The sequence below is a fragment of the Falco naumanni genome, chromosome 5, assembly GCF_017639655.2.
Source record: "Falco naumanni isolate bFalNau1 chromosome 5, bFalNau1.pat, whole genome shotgun sequence".
NCBI classification, from domain to species: Eukaryota; Metazoa; Chordata; class Aves; order Falconiformes; family Falconidae; genus Falco; species Falco naumanni.
In genome coordinates, this window is record NC_054058.1 from 1,020,302 (window position 1) to 1,041,674 (window position 21,373).

The 21,373-nt window shown below is 48.0% G+C and overlaps 1 protein-coding gene across 11 annotated transcripts in view; it reads left to right on the forward strand.

Annotated features, from left to right (window-relative positions):
* Window positions 1-604: 604 nt before the first annotated feature.
* The window catches only part of ZNF384 (zinc finger protein 384), a 28,205-nt gene continuing 7,436 nt past the window's right edge, over window positions 605-21,373 (forward strand). Inside the window, exons 1-11 of one of the 11 annotated variants that reach the window (XM_040594094.1) lie at window positions 605-716; window positions 1,225-1,273; window positions 2,166-2,355; window positions 5,024-5,090; window positions 5,243-5,483; window positions 5,833-6,163; window positions 11,038-11,115; window positions 18,348-18,572; window positions 19,217-19,399; window positions 20,229-20,307; window positions 21,178-21,336. In XM_040594094.1, coding sequence (XP_040450028.1) covers window positions 2,303-2,355; window positions 5,024-5,090; window positions 5,243-5,483; window positions 5,833-6,163; window positions 11,038-11,115; window positions 18,348-18,572; window positions 19,217-19,399; window positions 20,229-20,307; window positions 21,178-21,336 — 1,416 coding nt within the window. In that variant the 5' untranslated portion in view covers window positions 605-716; window positions 1,225-1,273; window positions 2,166-2,302. Of the gene's footprint in view, window positions 779-1,224; window positions 1,274-2,165; window positions 2,356-5,019; window positions 5,091-5,242; window positions 5,484-5,832; window positions 6,164-11,037; window positions 11,116-18,347; window positions 18,573-19,216; window positions 19,400-20,228; window positions 20,308-21,177; window positions 21,337-21,373 lie in introns of all 11 variants that reach the window. The other 10 variants (XM_040594099.1, XM_040594093.1, XM_040594098.1 and 7 more) reach the window with 10 other exon arrangements.

The window sequence follows — 21,373 nt, forward strand, 5'->3', positions numbered from 1 at the left end:
CTTCGGGCCGGCTCGCCCGCCGCAGCCGAGGCACGGCCGCCCCAGCGCTCCCTCCCGCGCTGCCGCTCCAGCCGGGCCCTCGGCGGGGCCACCCGGGGCACCGGTCCGAGGCGCGGTGCCGCCCCCGCCCGCTGGCAGGCCGCAGGCCCCGGAAGGCTGCGGGCAGCCCTGAGGCGGGGAGCGGGAGGAACGGAATGGGCCAGGCCCCCCCTCGCACCCGGCATAGGCCGCCTCAGGCGGGAGCCAGGCCCCGGGGCGCCCGCCCGCGGGTGGGCGGGGGGCTGAGAGCAATCGGCGGCCGAGTATTGCCGTGGCGGCTCATGAATATTCAATGGCGCGGCGGGCCCGCACCGCGCACGTCACGCCCGGCGGGCGGCTGGGCCGGAAGCGGCGCTGAGGCCGGGCTGGGGTCCGCCGCGCGCCCGCCGCCGCCACCGCCACTTCCGCGCAGCCGGGCTGCCCGCACTTCCGGTAAGCGCGCGCCCGCCGCCGCCCGCCCGTCCCCCGCCGCCGCGCGCTAGTACCCCCCCTGCCCCCCGCCTTGTGCTGAGGAAAACCTGCCCGGGGCCGGCGGCCTCCGCCGCTCCGCCTTTTTTTTTTTTTTTTTTCTTCCCCCGAGGGAAGCCGGCTCATGACGCCGTTCCGCTCCGCGCCCCGGAAGAGTTGAGGCGCGCTCCTCCCCCTGACCCGGCAGCGACTCGCCGCTCCTCTTTCCGGTGAGGAGGCCGCTGCCGCCGCTGGAGTCGGGGTCGGGGTCGCCGCTGGGGGGTGGTGCCCGGTAATCTGCTGGGGGGGGCGGCTGTGCGGGCGGGGGGGGCCCGGGCCCGCGGGGCGACCGGGCCCGAGGCGATCCGGAAGCGGAAGCGGAGCGGGGCTGTCTGTCTGTCCGCCCGCCGGCCCGCCGGCCCGCTGGCGGGCGCGGAGCCGTCCCGGGGGCGCCGCCGCGAGGGAAGCGCGCTGCGGGCCGGCCCCGCGCTGCGGGGGGGGCACCGGGGGCGCGTCCCGGCCTCGGCCGCCGCCGTGTGTGCGCGGGGCCCCGCGCGGGGAGGCGGGTGCGGGCCACCCCTCCCGTCCCGGCCGGTTGCCGCGGGGAGCGCCCTCCCCCGCCCATGGCCGCGCCCGCGGGGGCTGGAGGCGGCCGGCGGGTCCGGGGGCCCTGCGCAGCGCCGCCCGCTGTCTTACAGGGCCCCGGGTACCCCCGTAACCCTGGCGGTTTGTTTGCAGAGACGGCCCTGGAAGGAGGAGAAATGCAAGAGGAGGGAGAGTGAGAGGGGTAAGGAGCTCCCGGAGCTGCGTGAGTGACCCCCGCCGCCGGGGGCGCGGGACGGGTGGGCCACGTGTTCTGGCGCTGGGGGCTTGGAGTCGCTTGAGCCCGGGGGTGCGGGCGAGGGGATCGCGCGCCTGGAAGGAGCCGAGGCGCAGGGTACCCCCCTGCCAGGCACCTGCTCCCACAGAGGCTCGGTCGGTGGGGGTGGGGGCTGTGCGTGTGTCGGGGAGCGGCACTGAAGTTGGTGGAGCTCTGGTGTGCGGGTTTGGGGTTCGACACTTTGTCTAGCATGTTTTGGGGGTATTCCTGGTGTGCATCCAGATGTGCCAGTTCTAAAGATGCAGCAGCGCTTGAACTTTTCAGTGCTTAAGAGCTTCCTGGAAGCATTTTTGCATTCGATCTAACAGCCTGTGTGGCCTTCAGCATCCTTTGTATTTTGCAGCAATTAAGCCTAAAAGCTCCTTGTTACTGAACAAAGATCTTGGGCAGACATAACACAACATTGTAAATTGTTCCTGAGTGTCGTACTGGGGGGCCCTTTGTCAGGTGAAAACTCTATACCAAATAGAAAATAAAAGCTAGGTATCTGGAGAATAAAGAAAGCCATATTAAAATTCAGCCTCTAAATACCTGTGTGTCCAACCTTGATTGTGCCTTCCAGAAATACAGCCTCAACCTCACTGTATAATTGCACGTTCTTTTATCTGTTTATGATTAAAGTCAAGACCTGCAAAGAAGTATTAAGTCCAGCACGTTAAGTATGTGATTCTATGAAGTTCTCTGAGATCTAAACTCCAGATTCCTTGTCCCTTGTGGGTTCCTCTGGTTCACTTGGTTGTTTATTTGGTGTATGTACATTTGTGGTCTGTACATAGAAGGTGTTTTTGGTTTATATCAGGAGGGTACGTTGACATCTGTCTGATACTAGACTGGTGAATAGGAAGAAGGTCCCATCTCTGGCCTGTTTGTGGAAGCTGGGATGATGAAGGCACTGCAGTGGGAACATGCTGTGGTACAGGGTTGAAGCTCCAGCCCATGTCTGGTAGTTATAGAACAATTGGAAGGGTTACGTGCAGAGTTCTGGTAAAGTAAGTGTGAGCAGCATTAAAGTGGGGGCTGTGAATAGGGGTGCATGTTTTCAAAATATCCTTTAGCCTAAAAGTGGGGTAGGGGAGGGACAGCTGTGGGCATCAGGGCAGTAGTTTGGTGGAGGAATCTTACCTTTGTTTTCTCCCTTTGGAAGACTGGCTTGCTAGTGAGATTGCATGAAAGCTTCAGCTCTTAAACCATTTCTCCTTTTCCTCCACATTCTTACAACTTCATCACACTTCAGCCTTTCAAGCCAAAAGTTTTGAGACCTGATACCATTCAAGCATGGAGATTTTTGGATGGGGAGGTGTGTACTAAAAGGGTTTAACAAAACCTGTGTAGTCATCTTTTGGGAATCAGTAAGTCTTATTTTGACTTGCTCAGTTTACAAAAAGCGTGCAAACAAAAGTTAGGTGCTCTGTGAAGTTCAGATAGGGAACTAGATGGAGACAGGCAGCCGCTGAATTACCTGGCCCGTGCTAGTCTGGATTTTGGAGTCTGGAAATGGAGTTGACTTTTGTTCCTTGTACTCTTTAAATAAGAAAGCTTTTGTGAGATTTTTTGTTTAAACTGGCATCATTCTGTTTGAACTCCTGAAGTTTGCAGTTGAATCCAAGGGAGTCTTGGACAATTACAAAGTTTATTTGGAAAATGCATCTGATTATTATATGAGACTTCATGTTTTTACAGAATTAGCTTCGCTTTGATGTTTTTGATGTGGAAGCTAAGCAAATAAGGGCTTACTTATTTTAAAATAAAACAAACAAACAAACAAAACCCCAAAAAACACCAAACCCAAAGTTGACATTCCAAACAAAAAGCCCTTCTTGATCCTGGTGGTGCTTAATTGCCGGGAATGCATTATCTCTGCATGTGTGCCCATCCTGTGGAAGAAAAAAGTCACGTAATTAAACGTTACATACATAGGGCCTTGCTGTGGGCAGTGTACTTAATAATTCATTTGGCTCAGAAAGGAAAGCAGAGGAAGGAAGGTAAGAGTCTTGCCCTATCAGATTCTGATTGAATCACAGCAATGTAAATCCAGAGTAATTCAGTCAGGCAGCTAGCAGTCTGACTGCATGCCATTGATGCAAGGTAAATAATTCATCCTTAAGTGTGTTTATTGGTTGATTTGTAGTGAGTGAGTGAGGCAAGAATACTTGGGTTTGCTGTTGCATGAGCGATTCATAAAAACAAAATTATCAGGTAATTTGGATCATTTATACTGCTTCTCTACATAGAGGAAAATTATCTTTGCATTTTGGCTCACACGCAGCAATTCCACATGTATTTATTCTGCCCTAATACAGTTCTGGAAAGTAAGTGTTTTGTGCTACTCGGGGTCCTTCAGAAATAATATTTACTCATTAATTAGAGTACTGCGGCATCATAACAGGAATAGGAGCGGGACAGTTTGCAGGTAGCTGCATGAGGAACCTACAGTGCTTGCCTTCTGCAAGCAGCTCTCTCTGCCAGATGATCTCCGAGCATAGTTTTTATCACGTGTATTTTACATACTGGTTTTGCCATATTTGTTCTGGAATAGGTGTATCTTCTGCTTCAGGAAATACTCTTTTATTAATTTCTTTAGGTTTTGAATAGTATTTTCACAAGTGCGACAAACTTTGTCCGCTAATGCTGTTACACAGGAGTGTAAGGATTAGAAAGAGAAGGGGCTGCTTCAGCCAGGTGTTCCTAAAGAGGTTATGCTTCTGTCTTCAGGGGGCTGCCTTTTGGTGTCTTAACTGGTGCACGGGGACTTGAGACGGAGCGGTGGGCACTTGACTTGGGACAGAGCCCTGCAGAATCTTGTCCCAAAGACGGGAATGAGATGGGCAGTAGAGAGCTGTGACATGTTCTCACTTGGAGACAGGGTATCCCAGGAGCAGGCGGTCAGGTTATTTTCCCGCTGCCTGGTCTCATTGGACGAGAGCAGAGGATCTTGTCTGTCAGGAATACTGAGTGATTCTTCCGGGTTGCTTTTGAGAGTGGGGCTGGGGTGGGCAGCGCGGTGGGCAGCAGGAAGTTAGGAGCCTTAATTTTGACTTCTTGGTCTGCTGTGGCTGTCTGTTATCTTGGGCAAGTTTTTTTCCCTCTCTCTGCCTGTCTTTCTTCCTGTGTAACATAATGCTAATGTCCCCTTGCTGCATCTGGGTCCTTCATGTTGAGCTGGGGTGAAGGGACAGGCAAGGTCCAAAATTTTCAATGCTTGTGGGGTCAGACTGTCTGAGACAGTGAAAAATGGCTTGCAGCAGTATTTGCCTGGTTGCAGATGGCGCAGAGTTCATCATTTATGCCATGCATTTGGGTGGATGATAATCGGGGAATTCTGAAGGTGTTCTGGGTTTGTAGTCAGTCCTGGTTTTTGCATGGAGGACTATTGGGCAAGAGGCGTTTGAGACTGACCCAAACCTGTGGGAATGTCAGACACCTTTTTCCCCTGAAAATAATTTTTGGATTTGGGCAGAGCTCAAAAGTGGGGAGAAGTTAACGGCTCAAGTAAAATGGGGCAGATTAAGGAACTGTCACAGCATTAGACTGAGTCAGTTCCATGTTGGAGTCTCCTTGGGTTTAATGTTCTTTTCGTGTGTGTGTCTGTCTGTCTGTCTTCCTTCTCCTCCATTCCTCTTCCCTTCCCCCTTCCTCTTCCCCCCTGTGCCCAGCTAGGATGGAAGAATCTCATTTCAACTCCTCCCCGTACTTCTGGCCGGCAGTGCCCACCGTCTCGGGACAGGTAAGACGTTTTTTCCAACCTATTACGCTTCTTTTTAGAAGCTTGCTTCTTTTTAGAAGTTCATGCATGTTTCTGTTGCGCTTCTTGCCCAGCCAATTGCTGGGAGAAGCTGTGCTGGGGTATTCTAAAAGCTGTTCTTTCCATCCGTTCAGATTGAGAACACCATGTTTATTAACAAGATGAAGGAGCAGCTGTTGCCCACAGAGAAGGGCTGCAGCCTGGCTCCCCCCCACTACCCTGCCTTGCTGACAGTCCCCACCTCTGTGGCCCTACCCACTGGTATCTCCATGGACTCGGACACCAAGCCAGAGCAGCTGACGCCGCACAGCCAAGCCCCTGTGACTCAGAATATCACTGTGGTACCAGTGCAGTCTGCTGGGCTCATGACAGCAGGTAGGGGACTCCAAACACTTCAGCAGCTTGTGAAGGAGACTCGAGGATGGGGAGGACAGGGGGATCCTGGAGCATCCTTTCGGGCTGTAGGTTATTCCTAGCCTTATTGATGGTGTGGACTGCCATGGCATGCTTTCACCATGAATCTCTAGGCACTCCATACATCCACCCTCTGTGGAGATTTGACTTCCAGCGGTGGAGACTAGGAATGTGTGGGGGAGGGTGAGCTACTCTTCTATGTGTGTTGTAGTTAAAAATTAGGTGTATAGAGCATGTGTCTGTGAGATAAGGAGGTTGGACATAATTAGAGATGTAATAACTGACTTTCTCCATCTTTCTTCATTTGCAGGTCCTGGTCTGGTGATAACTTCCCCATCAGGTTCCCTGGTGACCACAGCCGCCTCTGCCCAAACCTTTCCCATCTCTGCTCCCATGATTGTCTCTGCGCTACCCCCTGGCTCCCAGGCAGCCCTCCAGGTGGTTCCTGACCTGTCCAAGAAAGGGACAACCACCCTTTCTGAAGGTGGTGGGGGTGGCGGGGGTGGGGGAGTTGCTCCCAAACCGCCCCGGGGCCGGAAGAAGAAACGATTGCAGGAGTCGGGGCTGCCAGAGATGAGCGACCCCTTTGTGTTGTCAAATGAGGATGATGAGGACCAGCACAAGGATGGCAAGACATACAGGTGGGGAGCGGAGTTAAACCTTGACTATAATGTTGCATGGGGATGGGGGTCTATTTAATCCTTCAAAGGATTACATAGGGAAGAAGAGATCTCTGCCTTTTCCCTGTAGAGTCCCTGAGTAGAGAATCTTTCAGCTGCAGAAAGAGTTGAGTTTTCTCTCTAATCAGGAGTGTTTACAAGCTGGTGGGCTGGCCCAAAACTAAGGATCTCCTTCGTAGTGAACGAATTGATTTTCTGAATTTACAAATGTTAACGTTACTAGTTTAGTTAATGACAAGGATGTTTTGGCGGCTAAACCGTATCCTTGATGCCACAGCCAGGTAGTATGGCTGCTGTACTGCAGAATGCAGTAGTCTGGTGCAGCTGGAGCACTTTTGGTGTAGCTGAGAGCCCTAGTGTACCTGGGTGCTCCCGAGCTAGGACTCCAGTCTGTCCAGGGTAAAGACTACAGACTGGAGGCACACAGGGCAGGAAGTGAACTGTGGTGATAGTGTCTGCTCCTGTGTGCATTGCCCCTTGTGATCTGCTATTTCAGCATTCCCAACAGACCAGGAAAAAAATAAGTGTTTCTGAATTATGTGTAAAGGTGTTCCCGAGCCCTAAGGGTATCACAGAAGAGGGGGGAGAGTTCTGAGCCCTGAGATTGGTTTTCTGAGCTTGGAGGGATGTGGTTTGAGTTTACATGTGAGTGGTGGGAAAGGGAGAGATTAACTAGGAGGGAATACTTAAACCAGAGGATAAGGAGTGTGGGTCTTTTAGAGAGGGTGGGAACCAGACAGAGCTGGCAAGTGCTAGGGAGGAAATGTGGTGGTCTGTCTTGGTTGAGCAGCAGGAGCACGTGTGAGTGATTTAACAATAGGTGTTTTGGGGGGATGATTAAGACCAATTGGGGCAAAGCAGTAGCCAGATGGAAACAGAAATAGAAGATGGTCCCTTGTTCTTCTTAGTTCCCTACTGTGTGGCCACGATCGTGTCTCCGTTTCCCTTTTACCATCCTAGACCCTTGTTTTGGGGTTTTTTTTTTGGTACAGGTTTAGTTCTGTTTCTGGAATTTGGTCATAACAATACAAAGGCATCTACACAGAATCAGTGCATCCACCCCAGGCACTGTTTCATTTTTAACTATAGCATTTTTCGAATGTTTACATTTTTAAGTCAATACAGTTGAATGGGTGCAAAACCAGATCTTGGATTGGCCTTTTTATTCTTTTATCCAATGTCCCAGTTCTTCCACTTTGAAAATATAATCAGCGTATGGCGAAGAGTGGTGGGAGTGTTAGGTGGCTTGCTATTTGTAATCCCACCATTTATTTTGGGCCATAGCCACAATTCCACACTACTCAAGCTGCTTACAGTCTGGGTTGCTAATTAGGTTGTTAAATATGTATTTACAGGGGACACAATTGGCAGTGAACACTAGAATTAAAGCTGAACCAAGGCTTTAATTATAGCTCCTTGTTTACTTGTAAGTTTGAAAAAAAAATGCCCAAGACCAGGTGGGGTGACTCAGCAGAAACTTTATGAACACGCATAGTCTGTGTAGCAGCTCATGCAAAAGACTTTGCAGGGAAAAAGCAAATGAGTTTATATGTAGGAACATGTGATCAGGAAGATTTCCTGTCTTCACATTTAGTCTGAGTGTGGTACCCTCTGCCTCTTCCTTCAGCCCCCATCCCGAACAGGCCTTCCTCTGAGCAGTGCTAAGGTGCAGGGTAGCTAAACTGAGGTTTATTGAAGACCACCAAGGAGTACTTCTGCCCTCCTTGGGAGTCTCTCCTTTGGCTGATGCTTTCTATGTGCAAGTTTGGAATGGAAAATGATTGTTGAAAAAATAAAGGGGGATGGTATCTTCTCTTGGAGCCGTGGGAGAGAAAACCTCCGTGAAATACAGTTAATACTGTTTCTCCAAAATATACATATGAATAGACTTACAAGTTAAAACTTTGAGGAATCCTGTGTTCCTTCTGTATTCTAGAGGATGATTTGTGTAGTTCCCATTGCTGCAGTATGTAGACATACCCTAGCTAAATTAAGACTGTAGGTGAGGTTCGTCTACTCCTGCTCCCTTCTCAGATTGGAGGAGCAATTGCTTGTGGTATTCGTATGTCTACATTTGTATGATTTCACTCATTCTTGTGATGATACACCAAGGACAATCTAGTCAGATGTCTGGAAGGAGTTGTACTGTATTGATCAATATGACTTTTTAATATTTTTTTTAATACTCAGTTCCTAAAGCCTGGGATTATTTTGTCACATTTAATTATTTTTTGGGTTTAAGTTTCTTTTTGCGCTCTGTGCTGAGTGCCTGGGCAGGTGGCTAATTTCCATAATTCCAGACTCCTAGCATGTTAGTGAAGATGGAGTAAGGCCTTGAATGGGCAGCACAGCAAGGCAGACTTGGAAGGAATTGGAGCACAAATGTGATACGCATATTGCAGCTTATCCCATTCTCTACTGAATGTAGAAATTCCTGCTCCAGCAAATGGCAGCTGTTTTGCTGCTGTATCATCTCTGGAAGCGGATTAGTAGTCTGCTGTGAAAGTGGTGGAAGAATCTTTGTGGCTAGCTTTTTCTTTGTAAGAAAAGGTGTGAGGCTTTTGCTAATGATCATGTTGCTTGCAGAACTTTGACATCGGATTAGTCTGGCAGAGTTGTTGGTGCTTTGCTTTGTGCTGTTAGAAGAATGCTTGCAGCTGCAGGGGACAGCATCTAACCCAGTCCTGTGAAGCATCTTCCTTCCTGAGTAATGTCACTTCAGTCTTGTCTGGATTCATTGTCAGCTCTTTGTTAATCTTCCCTGACATCTTCATAGAATTTACTTTGTAGAAAATGAGATCGGCATCAAGAGTCCTTCTAGTAAGATGCTGGCAGTGTGAAGCACGTAGCTTCTTTTCAGTGCTTTAAAAGGTGCTGAGGAAGAGAGACAAGCACAGGTCCTGGAGAGAGTAGTATTGTTTCTTAGTGCTGTTTTGGTGCCTGTACCTGTACTTTTGGAAGTTCGTGGTGTGATACGATCAGTGGACAAGACTGATGAAGTGGTTCAACCTCTCTGGGACAGATCATCAGTTCTGTCTCTGACAGACAGTTGTCTAAGCAGTTTCCTCTTTGCAAGAGGAAGAGAGCTCTCTGTAGGCATTGCTTGGTTCCAATATTAAGTTTGTCAGGGCTAGGCCACATACCAGTTTACAGTCTGGAATGGTTTTGCAAGCTGTGCTTTGGAGCCTAGGATACCAGCAGAAGGGCTGTAGGCTTGAGAAGGGCCTTGCCATCATACTGTAACCAACAAGCTCTCTCTTCCCCACCACTAATTCTGAGGTTCCCTCCTTTCACTAGCTTGTGGGAGCAGCAGGCGGTTTGGGAGACAGTAAGCAGCAGAGGGACATGGGAAGCTTCTGAGGTGAGTCCAGGGTGCAAAAATATACAGAAGCCATTGAAGGCTTTTCAAGAAGCAGGGCTGAGCTGTAGAAAGTGAAGAAGCTAGATGGAGGGCCCCATTTAGTGAGATTAGGTACACAAGGGGAGCCAGTAGTTTGAATACAGCAGGTGGGCATGTTCCTTGGCCATGTCTCATTTTAAGCCTTTTTTTCTGCCCTGTACTGGGTTTAGCATTGCTGTTTGGTGAATTTCCCGTGGTTTTGAATAGATTTGAGATCTGGTGGCTGCTTTTTGTAAGCCACGTATATCTGTGAAAATATGGTCAAATTTGGCCAACTTGTAAGCTTGGAAAAAATCTGTTTTCTCTTTCTCTGAGTTGCTTTATAGTTTGGTAGTTGCAAATATTATATCCTCTCTGGTGTTTCTTGAGGCTTTGCATGACTGTGGGCACTGACCAGACTTGTCACAGAAGAGGTGAATACACTCGTAACTTCTCTCAGTTTCTTTTTGAGGCTGGACTACACGTGTACCCTCTCTGCAGTGATGAGCATCTTCTAGGCTGGTGCTGAAGGGCCAAACATGCTTTTCCTTCAGTCACAACTGCTCCTCCTTCTGCTTCAGAAGGGAGTCTTTTGTGCCTAGCATTGACAGTGACCTCTCCTCTCTGATGGGCGCAAAGGCAAGGTGTGAGAAAATGCTGCTTGGTTCACATGTAGTAGGCATGAGAATGAGATACGGGCAGCGCCTGGAGCTGGTTGTGTCCAGGGAGTCTGGAAACTTGGTAGAGCAGAGATGGAAATCGGAAAGGAGGAGAGACAAAATTGCCTACAAACTAGGGAATGTGGCAAAGGGTGTGATGGGGAGCCTATTTGCAAGGGAGAGATGGCACAGAGAAAAGACACGAAGGGCCAAGACTGGGGGGAGGAGGAAAGAACCAGATCTGCTAGGGGCTGGGAATTGAGGAGATATACCTAGAATTAGCAGAACAGATGGGGACAAGAGCATGGGGTGTGGACAGATAGAAGCGTGGAGGAGAGGAGATGAATGTTACGTAGCTGAGGGAATGAAACAGTGCACAGCCACTGCAACAGAGGATAAAGGGGCTGGGGCATGTGGGTAAAGAGCTTGGGGCTGGGTCTTGGTGCAGGAGAGGGGGGATTGTAAGAGGCAGAAGGACAAAGGCAAAAGGGGAATGAAGCTTGAAGTGTCAGGCAGAAAGCGTCACCACATTCCCTCCAAAGCCTAGAAATATTAAAGCCAGTATTTCTAAATTTTGCTGTGTGTCTGATGTCAGCACAAGAATGTGACCATATCTGGCAAAGAACCTCACCCCCTCTAAGGCCAGAGGAAGGTGACACACTACTGTTGCTGTCATTTATCATCCTAGCTGCAGTGGCAGAGGTCTGTGCAGTGGATCTTAAGATTGCTGATGACCAATGTGGGTGTCAGTATGATGCCACATGTTGGAATTTCTGTTTGCTTTTTTTAACAAGTAGTTCCGTGAGCAGCGGAACTAATGAAGCCTGGTTTCCAGCGGCTCTCTCCTGTGTGGATTCTCTGATGTCTAATCAAGGGTGAGCTTACTAGCCTTTCCCTCAGCAGGGGGCTCCAAGAGGGTCTCTCTTCTTTCCCCAGCTGCGTACTTTTATGAGACTTGTGATGATGTTAAGATCCTTACCGTTTCCCAGATTTGGTTGAAATTGGCTTATAATCTCAAAACTCTTAAGGAGGACAGGTGCACATGCACATCCACATGCACACGCAGTTTGTACACATAAGCTTTGCTTTTGTATATGAATGCTGTGCTTGGAGGTTAGCAAATGTCAGAATTAAGACTGACCACGTGCCTCAGGATATAATAAGGTAAAAACTTGCATTATGGTAAGTTCTCTCCCTTCTGCTGAGATGTTGTAACTGTGTATGTGTGCGTGTGCACTCTCAGCTCATCATAGTGCCAAGCAGGAGGAATTAACAGTGGAGTTCTCTAGTCATGAGTTTTAATTTTAGCACATGTTACTTGCATGTCAATGGAATGAGTGTGTGCAAGAGAATGAGGGAAGCAGTTACAGTTTCAGCTGGAGAGAGAGAGCTTCGAAACTATTCTGTTGCACCTCTTATCTGATCGTGCCTTAATTTGGCCCCATTGAGTCAATGCACTTTGATACTATCCTTGATTATGTGATTATGGTTATCGTGTACAGGATGGCCTGTCAGGGTCCTGCATGTTTACTCAAAGAACCTGAAAGGAGTATTCTATTTAAAAAAAACCACAAACAAACAACAACCAAAACCAAATACATTGACATGGGGTTGCAGAATTGAGAAGGCCTATTTGGGGAATGCATTTGACTGCTAATCTGAGGAACAGTGGATTGTGTTGCCTCTGCCACAGATTTGCTGTGATATCCTGCAGCCGTGTGGTACAGGTCTGCAGATAATCTTGCCTCGAAGCGTGTGCAAATGCGAGTTAGATCTAGTCTTCAGTGGATTTGCATTTGCCGCAGGCTTAAAATGACCACAGGCAGTTATCCTGAAATAATTAACATCTGGTGTTCCCAAAACTGTAATGTCTTCTTAAGTATCGTTGAACAGTCCTCTGTTACATGTGAGATCCTGTTTTGCTTTGTAGAAAAGCATTGCATCTCATAGCTGTAGCGTAGAAATCTATAGGAGCTGTGATTTGAATGTATATTATATGAGTTTTCCTTTAAAGGCAATAGGTATCAGTTTGGGCACCCAGAATTGGTGGGTATGTCTTGTCTTACCGTGTTCTGCTCCTCTGTCTTTTGTCGCTCCCTTCCCTTAGAAAAAATAACCCAGGGACATGGTGGGGCTAGCTGAGCGCTTACGGAGCGCTGACACTTTGGTGGTGGGCACAACAGACGAGTGATTCTGCTTCATGAGGTTGGAATTGCGCGTGGTCGATGGGCTTTGAGGCTGCACACAGTGTGGTGGTGAAAATAACGGAACACTTGCTTGTTAAGTGTCTGTCTGTGCAACATAATAAGGCTGCGGTTCTGTGGGAGCAGTCAATAAGGCTGTATCAGAGCGTACCTGCATTGCGGAGCCAAATTATGGTGACATTGACAACCTTAATTCTGGCATTTCCAAATTTGCTAATGCTTTCTCACAGACCTTTTGTATCATTTTGAATTTAGCTTTTGCATGTTATCACTATACTAGGAAACACCTTACTGTGTTTTATTGTTTTGTTGGTCTTTTTTGCTAACGGTGACTGATTTCAAAAATCAGCAGGCAGGGGTTTAGGCCTGATGTTCAATGATTTGGAGGTCAACAGAAAGTCACAGCTGATAATTTACATATAGAAGCAATATTGTTGGATAGCTAAAACAAAAAACCCAAACCATATATATGTATATAGAAGCTTTATGTTGTTGCTAAACTGAAGCTATTCAAGCAAAATTATTTTAATACAGCCCAATGGAAGACTTAGCCTTTTGGGTTGTACTGTGTGACTTCTCCCGCAGCCAGGGACTGAGGCCTAGGTGTTGGGACACAGTGGGAAACGCTGTCAGACAGAAGTGTCCTGTTGGATACCATTGAATGGTTTTGATCTAAAGATAAGGAATATGAAGAAACAGTATCCTGGAAAGCAATAACTCTGAAAAAGACTTTTAGGAATTAAGTGACATTATGTGCGCTCCTGGTGCAGGGCTGTGACAGAAGAGGGTAAAGGCGACTGTTGAAAGCCTAAATGCTGCAGTCGTTAAAAGAAGACGGGCAACTTGTGCAGCATGCTGAAATACCACAAAATTCTGGGTCTGGTATTTTTAAGATCATTCAGAAAAACGGACAAAATGCAGGAATACTCTCAAATCTGAAAACTGGAAAAGTGCTTTATGGTGAGAGTGTTTAAAAACACTTGCTGCCTTGCCAGGGCAGTATGCTTTTGTGCAGCCTCATCAAGCCACCAAAATGACTGAAGGCGTGTGGAAATAAGATGACTGAGATCTCTGAGCATAGCTGATAGATTTGATAGCATACATGCCAGTAGTGTAAATTGGTAAATGGAAGCATGATGGTAAACTTTTGAATCTGAGTTGATGCTGGGTGTGGAAGCAGAGGTACAATTCATATGCTTTCATTTGGCATCTTCATACTTGCTGGCTTTATTTAGGTCTTACCTGAGTTTTCTAGCTGTGTATCTTGGATGTTAGTTCTGTCGCTTTCTGCCTTTACCAAAATCCTAGCCAGAAAATGTTTAACTTTGCCATTAAAAAAAATTCGGGGAATACGAGGGTTAAATTAGCATTTATCATGAACTGTGCATCCATTATTATGCTATGCTTGCGTTAGTTACTTCATTAACTCTGCATTGCAAAGGCAGTACATTTCTTTCCTTGCTAAATGAACTGCTGACTCTGACAACCTAAACTTATTCTTATCATCGAGTTTAACTTCAGACCTTCCTGATTTGAATTTTTTTTAAAAAAAATTGTGGTCTAACTTGTATTTGTAGCCTAACAGAAGGAACAAGGGCTCAATTAACTTATAAAACTAATATCAGTAGATACTAGGAATTTGAATTCTCATAGCCGTGTAAAAGCTTACATAGTTTTCACAACTGTGATAGTGATTAATTAAGCACTTGACTGAAAAATGCTGTTAATCCATGTTAGGCAAATTTTACTATGAGTTGGTATTTCAGATGGTATTTTATCTCATAACATCATCTGATGAATGAGGCGGAACATTCCATGAAAAGTGGAAAAAAATACGGCACTGTGTGCCACAGAGCTGTAGTCTCGTTGCTATAAGCATCATTTTGTTTATGACTCATCATGATGACTTTCATATGGGAGCAGAATTAGAATTGTACATCCACCTTTTACTGGCATTTCATGATTTTTGAGGGTGTCTCTGTCTTCTAACACGAGCATTCTCTGAACGTCTTTATTTTCCTGTGGATTCCCTATGAAAAGAAAGGATTACAAACATTGGGAGGGGTTACTTTTGATTTCTGGCATATGGCTGGGTACTAAATTAACTGTTTGTATGAACCTCTGTGTTATTACGAATATGTTCTCCTAGGCTGTCTAAATTTGCAGTGCCATAACAAGCAGCTGTAGGGATGTTGTGTCACACTGTCAATGGGAATGCTGCAGTCATTTCCTGTAACTCGCTCTCAGAAAGAATACAGTGAAAGTAGTGGTAGTTTAGAAGCACAGTGGGGAGAAAAGATTAAAAATGGATATTAAACAGAGGGAAAAAAATCAATTATTTCATATAGCAGGTTTTGTTCATGGTTGGCAAGGAGCACTGCCAACTTTTCTTCTCCCTAGCCAGAAGAATTTCACTGAAGTAGAACAGTAAAATGCTGCTACTGTCAGATGCGGTGATCTCATTATCCATATAGATTTAACATTTTTTTGAATCCATATTTGCCCACTAGAGGGCTGATTGCTTCTTCCCCTTTAATATTTGATGTTGTCTGAGACAGAATGTGAAGCCCTTAATTAAATGGATCGTTTGTTCCCTTGAAAATGCCTGAGACCACACAATACAAAACTCTCTGAAATGCAGCTTTCTGCTGTATTCCAGGGCTGTTTTTAACTCATAAGGCTCATGAATTTCTTAATGCTACATAGCATTCCTGCCCTCTCAGGGCTGATGCTAATTAGATGATTGGAAAATGAGTCCTTACAAGACTTTTTTTTAAAAAAATGTTGTTTGAAAAACAATACTGGAACGTTTATAGCTGCTAAATTCAGACAAGAGGGGTTTGGTTTTAGGGGTGAGTGGGTTGGGGGGTTTGCTAACTGTCAGATTTATCTTCCATTTTTATGCAAGTGTCAGAGAGGTTTTGAAATACGTTCTTTGTGATTTTAATCCAAAACTGGAAAAGGACGCTCAGTCTGTTTCTCTTCATTAAAGTTTGTTTTTGGGAATTTCTGGCCTGAAAGCAGGTACCTGACAGAGCAAATAAATACAGGAACGGTTGCACGGAAGTTATGGAAAGTAGATGGCTTTATGGCACTGCAGATCTAATGCATGGGACTGCTTAGATTTGATGACATAGTAAAGTTCATGAATTCTTCAGAACAGACTAAACTGTTTAAAATATATTGTCATGTGTACAGCACAGAAGAGATTAGTGCCCAGCATCGTATTTAAATGAGAGCAAGACTTTTGGAAAGGTACTTCTCTCAGAAAGGTAGCTGGATTCTCAGAATATTGATTGTAGGGGCCAAGTGATTGAGACCATACTACAGCCTCCGAGTATTGTTCCAAAGATGCATTATTCTCATGGTTGGAAAGATCCTGTTTCCCCTTGGATTTTTTAACTTCTACAGTCAGTTATTGTTTCTCATCATATACCTTTCTTTGCTCATAAAACAAGCCCCTAGTAATTGATATTTTTCTCCCTGCATAGATTTATATGGGTATTGACCAAGCTATCTTTTAAGCCTGTCTCCAAACCTAGACTGGGCTCAGTGAATCTTTACCGCAAAGCCGATTTTCCACATGCCATCATTCTTCAAGTTTGCTGAACTTGTCTGAGTTTTTCAATAATTGCTGACTATGTGGACTTTACAATTAGACATGCTGCTGCAAGAATAGTCGCACCATTCCAGTTTACAAAAATCATACCTGCTATTCCCCTTGATGGGGGGTTAGCTAATATGGTGAGCCGTATTAGCACAGCATCGCACTGGGGGCTTGTTCTCTGTTGAGTGGTTCGTTATCGGAGGACCGACGGTGTCCTTGGACAACTGGAACAGAGTTCAATTGAGTGTAATGGAAGGAAGCGTCTGCTGAGAAAGAGCTTGATAAGAGTCATGCGTGGGAGTGTGCCCTAATGGTGTGCATTAGCAGGGGACTGGACTTGGCGACTCAGAGGTATTTTTCAGTTCATATTCACCTCAAAGTTTTTTCTAACGTTGCTGCTTTCAAGGATACAATCCTTATCCCGTAAGTGTGACTTGTTAACTGCAAAATGCATACGCTGTATTCAGGTCTAGCTTTAAACATTTTGGAAAGTCTGGGACAAACTGTACAGGCGTTTGGAGATAGTTGGGTTTATAAACAAAGAGTGACTTTTTTAAAAAAGATGATTCTGATGTTCTTTTTGACTCCTTGCATCCCTAACAGACCTAGGGATAAACAGCCAAATTGCTTCTGTGTGTTGATTCCAGAAGGGATCGTTGTGCATGTGCAGGGACTTCATGTAAGGCTGTATCTAGTGTGCTTGTTCTGTTAAGGTTTGCGATTAAAGTGGATTAAGAGAAAGATGAAGATAGGAAACATGGGAGCAACCGTTAGAGACGATAATGATTGTAAAAGAACAGTGATGGAGAGGAAAGAATGTAGTGACAGGTGTGTGGTAGAGCGCTGGTTCGGGAGGCATGGCTTCCAGTTAAATGCTTTAAAATCAGGCTGTGGCTTGGAAGGGCCTGTGGAAGTTAAGGTAGGTGCTGGGTAAATATTACCTACATGACATACGCTAATCAGGCTGCACACTTCATAAAGCTTCTGGCTCCAGCGTAAATAATCACAACAGTAGATGTAATGAAGTATCTTCCTGAAGACCAGGATCCATTCTTTGTGGCTTGTAATACCTGCAGAGGCTTTTGTCACTGAGCAGTTTTGTAAACACTTGTAAAACTTGAGGAAATTCCCAGACAAAAACATAAGTCAGCCTGCTGTGAAGGCTAAATTCATATCAGCCAGACTTCTGGGTGGCATTCTTTTGTTCAGATGTGGCCTTGGAAGTTCCAAGTGCAGGTTCAGTTTGGTCTTGTTTAATCAAAAAGTCTGCAAATGGAAGAACTAAGTTCAGAGAAACCTTAACTCTGCCCCTTGGTTGGCACATATGGGGGTGGGGGGGTGGGGGACCAACCAAAAACAAACCAGCAAAACAGTCCGGTAACTTGGATGCAGCTTCTGTCTCTCTGTCAAATTATCAACCACAAAAGCTTTTACCATCTTGAATTGTGAAACAGTGCAAGCTTCTCTTAACAGCCTGGTGTCATGATGGAGGAACAGTTTTTAACAGCAGCATCCATAGCAGATAGATGCCAACTGCTTCTTCCTGTTCAAAGAGTCTGTGTTACCAAATACATTTCTGATCATTATGGGAACAGATGGATCCAAACTCCTAGACAAAACATTTTGCATCACATCAGTAAGGTTGAAATGATGAAAGCCCATTAGACCAGTGAAATACCACATTTAATATCCAGAGTGTCTTTGTGAGACCCACTAGGAAAGCAGCACTGCTGTTATTCTTGGCATTTTGTATTCTAAATACTCGAGTGTCTCCTCCAGAAATGGGAGCAGAGTTAAGTGGGTTTGGTCATAACTGCTTTTGCAGACTTTGCAGTACACGGAATTAACTTTTATTATGAAGATGAACCTTAACCTGGAACTTCCAGGTCTTCCAACTTTTTTTTTTTGACTGAAATAAATCACGGATGAACAAAGTGTTTTTTGTCTGGGAATTATTATTCCTGTCCCCTTCGGATCACTGTTGGAAAATTTCCAGAGCGCTGCCCTGTCTCCCTTGTAAGCCTAATAAATCAACATCTTTGGTTCTTCCAAAACCTTTACTTGTCTGGCTGCAAGGTATCGTTTGGTCTCTTCTGCCAGTTCCTAGCTTAAGTTTCTCCCCCCGGGACTGGAGTACTTGCAGCCAAGCACAGTGTCCTGGGTGAAACCTCCCCAGAACCACACAGTGAGGAAACATCCCTTCTTCACTCAGTGTGGCAGACCCCATCCAGTTAGTTGGTACCTGTTGGGGCTTGCCCCCGTGTGACACTGTCTCTTCCCCTCGCCCCGGTCCCAGGTGCCGGATGTGTTCGCTGACCTTCTACTCCAAGTCGGAGATGCAGATCCACTCCAAGTCCCATACGGAGACAAAGCCACACAAGTGTCCTCACTGCTCCAAGAGCTTCGCCAACAGCTCCTACCTGGCCCAGCACATTCGCATCCACTCAGGGGCCAAGCCCTACACGTGCAGCTACTGCCAGAAGGCCTTCCGCCAGCTCTCCCACCTGCAGCAGCACACACGGTAAGGGCCGGAGGAGGCTGGGGGCCCTCCGCACTGCATGTTGCTGTCGTCCCAGCATGCTGTGAGCACCCTCCGTGGGCGGCTGCCTGGGGACTTTTTTCCGCAGGCTGGTCAGGTCTCGTACACGACGAACCGGCAGTGGTGGTATCCGACGTGTGAGACTTGTCACTTGCTGTGAGGGGCTGGGTATGCGCAGAGGTTAGCACTGCTCACCCTAAGGGGCGTCCGCAATGGAGTGACGCTTTCTGACGGAAGGTAGGGCTGGTTGTGTCAGTGTGAGAGTAGAGTGGGTGTAGGAGGACTGTTCCCTGTCACCCCAGCATAGTTCTGCCAAACGTCTCAGTCCAGGCTTGCAGCCCCACTGCTGTTTCAGCCGTAGGCTTCCCACACACAGCTCCGCCAATGCCCCTCAGTCCAGACTCTATAGTTCCTCTCTCTGGATCCTCCCCCGGTGCAGACAGACCATGGTCTCTTGAATCCAAGGGGAGCATGGTTTGAGACCGAGCGAGCTCGTGCCGTGTCTGGAGTTCCTCCATGTAGCAGATAGCGTGGTGCTGTCCCACCCCCTTTGTGCCCTCATTCCATCAGCACTAGCCAGATGGCGGTCATGTCCAACTGCTGCTGCTCCTCCTCCTCTTCGGCAGGATCCACTCCAAGCTCCACACGGCGATTGTCAAGCCGCACAAGTGTCCTCACTGCTCCAAGAGCTTCGCCAACACATCCTACCTGGCCCAGCACCTCCGCATCCACTCGGGGGCCAAGCCCTACACCTGCCGCTACTGCCAGAAGGCCTTCCGCCAGCTCTCCCACCTGCAGCAGCACACACGGTAAGGGCCAGAGGAGGCTGGGGGCCTGGCCCTGGCCCCCCCGCGCTGCCGGCATGCACCTGTGGAGCACGCGCGCCAAGCATGCGGGGGGCGGGCGGGGAATGCGGCCGGCTGCACCCTCAGAAGGAGGTGACCCACCAGAGTGGACGGAGTGGAGGCTGCGCAGGAGACACTGACCACGTCAGGGCTGAGGTGGGCACGTGCTGTCCCTGGGGATCCTTGGTCTTGCACCGCGGGGGGCACAGAGAGAGAGAGCGATAGAGAGAGAGGCATTGGCCGTAGGGGATCACAGCCTGGCACCACGGGGGTTGGACTGAGTGTGTGGAAGCTTCTCCTGGCATTGCAGGGGGACAGGGACAGATGAACACTGTAGGTGATCTCAGCCTGATGATGTAAAGGGAAAAGCATTGGTGTGTCTATCCTGAGAAGGAACCTGCTTGCTTGGTACTGCAGGAGCAAGAGAACAGACTCTTCTTGGTCATATGGGACTCCTGGGCTTGGGAGCGGGGAGCCTGGACCTCCAGACCCCTTCCCAGCCCATTTTCAGGTGGCCCGTGTGCCAAGCTGGCCAGGCGTTCATAAGCTCTTGCTCCTCAGTCCTAGTCACTCTCTGAAATCTGCTTGACTGCCTGTCTTCTCTAACTTTTGTAGCTGGACACAGGAGCTGGGCAGAGCTCTCTTTGTCCAGATAGAACAGCATCTGGAGACAACATCATCCCCTTCCCTGCTCTCCTGAGTGGCTGTGAGATTTGGTCACAGCGTCAGGCCCTGGCAGTCTGCCCTGCCTGCCTGCTCACTGCCTCTCGTTTGTGCTCTTCCTCCTCAACAGTATCCACACCGGGGACCGACCCTACAAGTGCGCTCACCCTGGGTGTGAAAAGGCTTTCACCCAGCTCTCCAACTTGCAGGTAAGAGCCTGGACTTGTTCTGCTCGCTGGTGAGGGTGGCAAGGGTGGCTGTCAAGTGAGGGGAGAGGCTACTTGCCCTGTGGTGGAGGAGATGGAGAAATTGGGGCAGCTGGGAGGAGAGTGAAGGAATACAGAGAAGCTGTTGGAGCCCTGGGAAGAAGTGAGATTGCTGGCTTTTGTGGCACTAGTGATCCAAAGAAGTCGTGTAAACAGTCACATCCTGTAAAATTGTAAACTTGGCTTGAAAGCGGTGAGACCTTGGTAAAGTTCCTCCCATCTGTGCCGCAGAGTTTTTTAGCTTAGCTGGGGCCAGGCTTTTGCTAAAGATCATGCAGAGTGAAACCTGGATATCTGATTGCGGGTTTTGTTTGTTTTACAATGAAATGGAGGGCATAAGAGTAGGGATTTAGGGAAGCAGAGGTGGTGTGCCCTGTTGCGGTGTCCTGGAGGAGGGTGCGCCAAACGGCAGAGAGCTGTAAATGGCTGTGAGCAGTTAAAGCAGATCCTGCCCTGAAGGGCAGTGGCAGATGGGGGGAGCAAGCACGTGGTGAGGCAGAAGAGAGAAGAGGAAAAGACTGAGAAAGGATTGTGTGGAGACTGAGAAGATGGAGGTTGTGGAGCGTTAGGAGACTCTGCTCTTTATGTGCCTGGTATGCCTCAGACAGAAAGGCGTCTGTGGGGAAGACGCGGTGGGCTGGAGGGAGAAGCTCTGTCCCCTACACCAGGAGCCAGGCATCCCTCTCAGCAGGCAGGGGCACGGGGAGCTTGGAGCCGGGCTGGAAGGGGGTGTCGGAGGTAAAGCCTTCGCCAGTACTAATACTCGCTCCCTTCCCTGCACTTGCTTTTTCTCCACCCCCTGCTGTCCCTCAGTCCCACAGACGGCAGCACAACAAAGACAAACCTTTCAAGTGCCACAACTGCCACCGTGCGTACACGGATGCTGCCTCGTTGGAGGTGCACCTGGCTACACATACAGTGAAACACGCCAAGGTCTACACCTGCTCCATCTGCAGCCGGGCCTACACCTCGGTGAGTGTTTGCTGCGCTGGGGGGTAGCAGAAGCCGA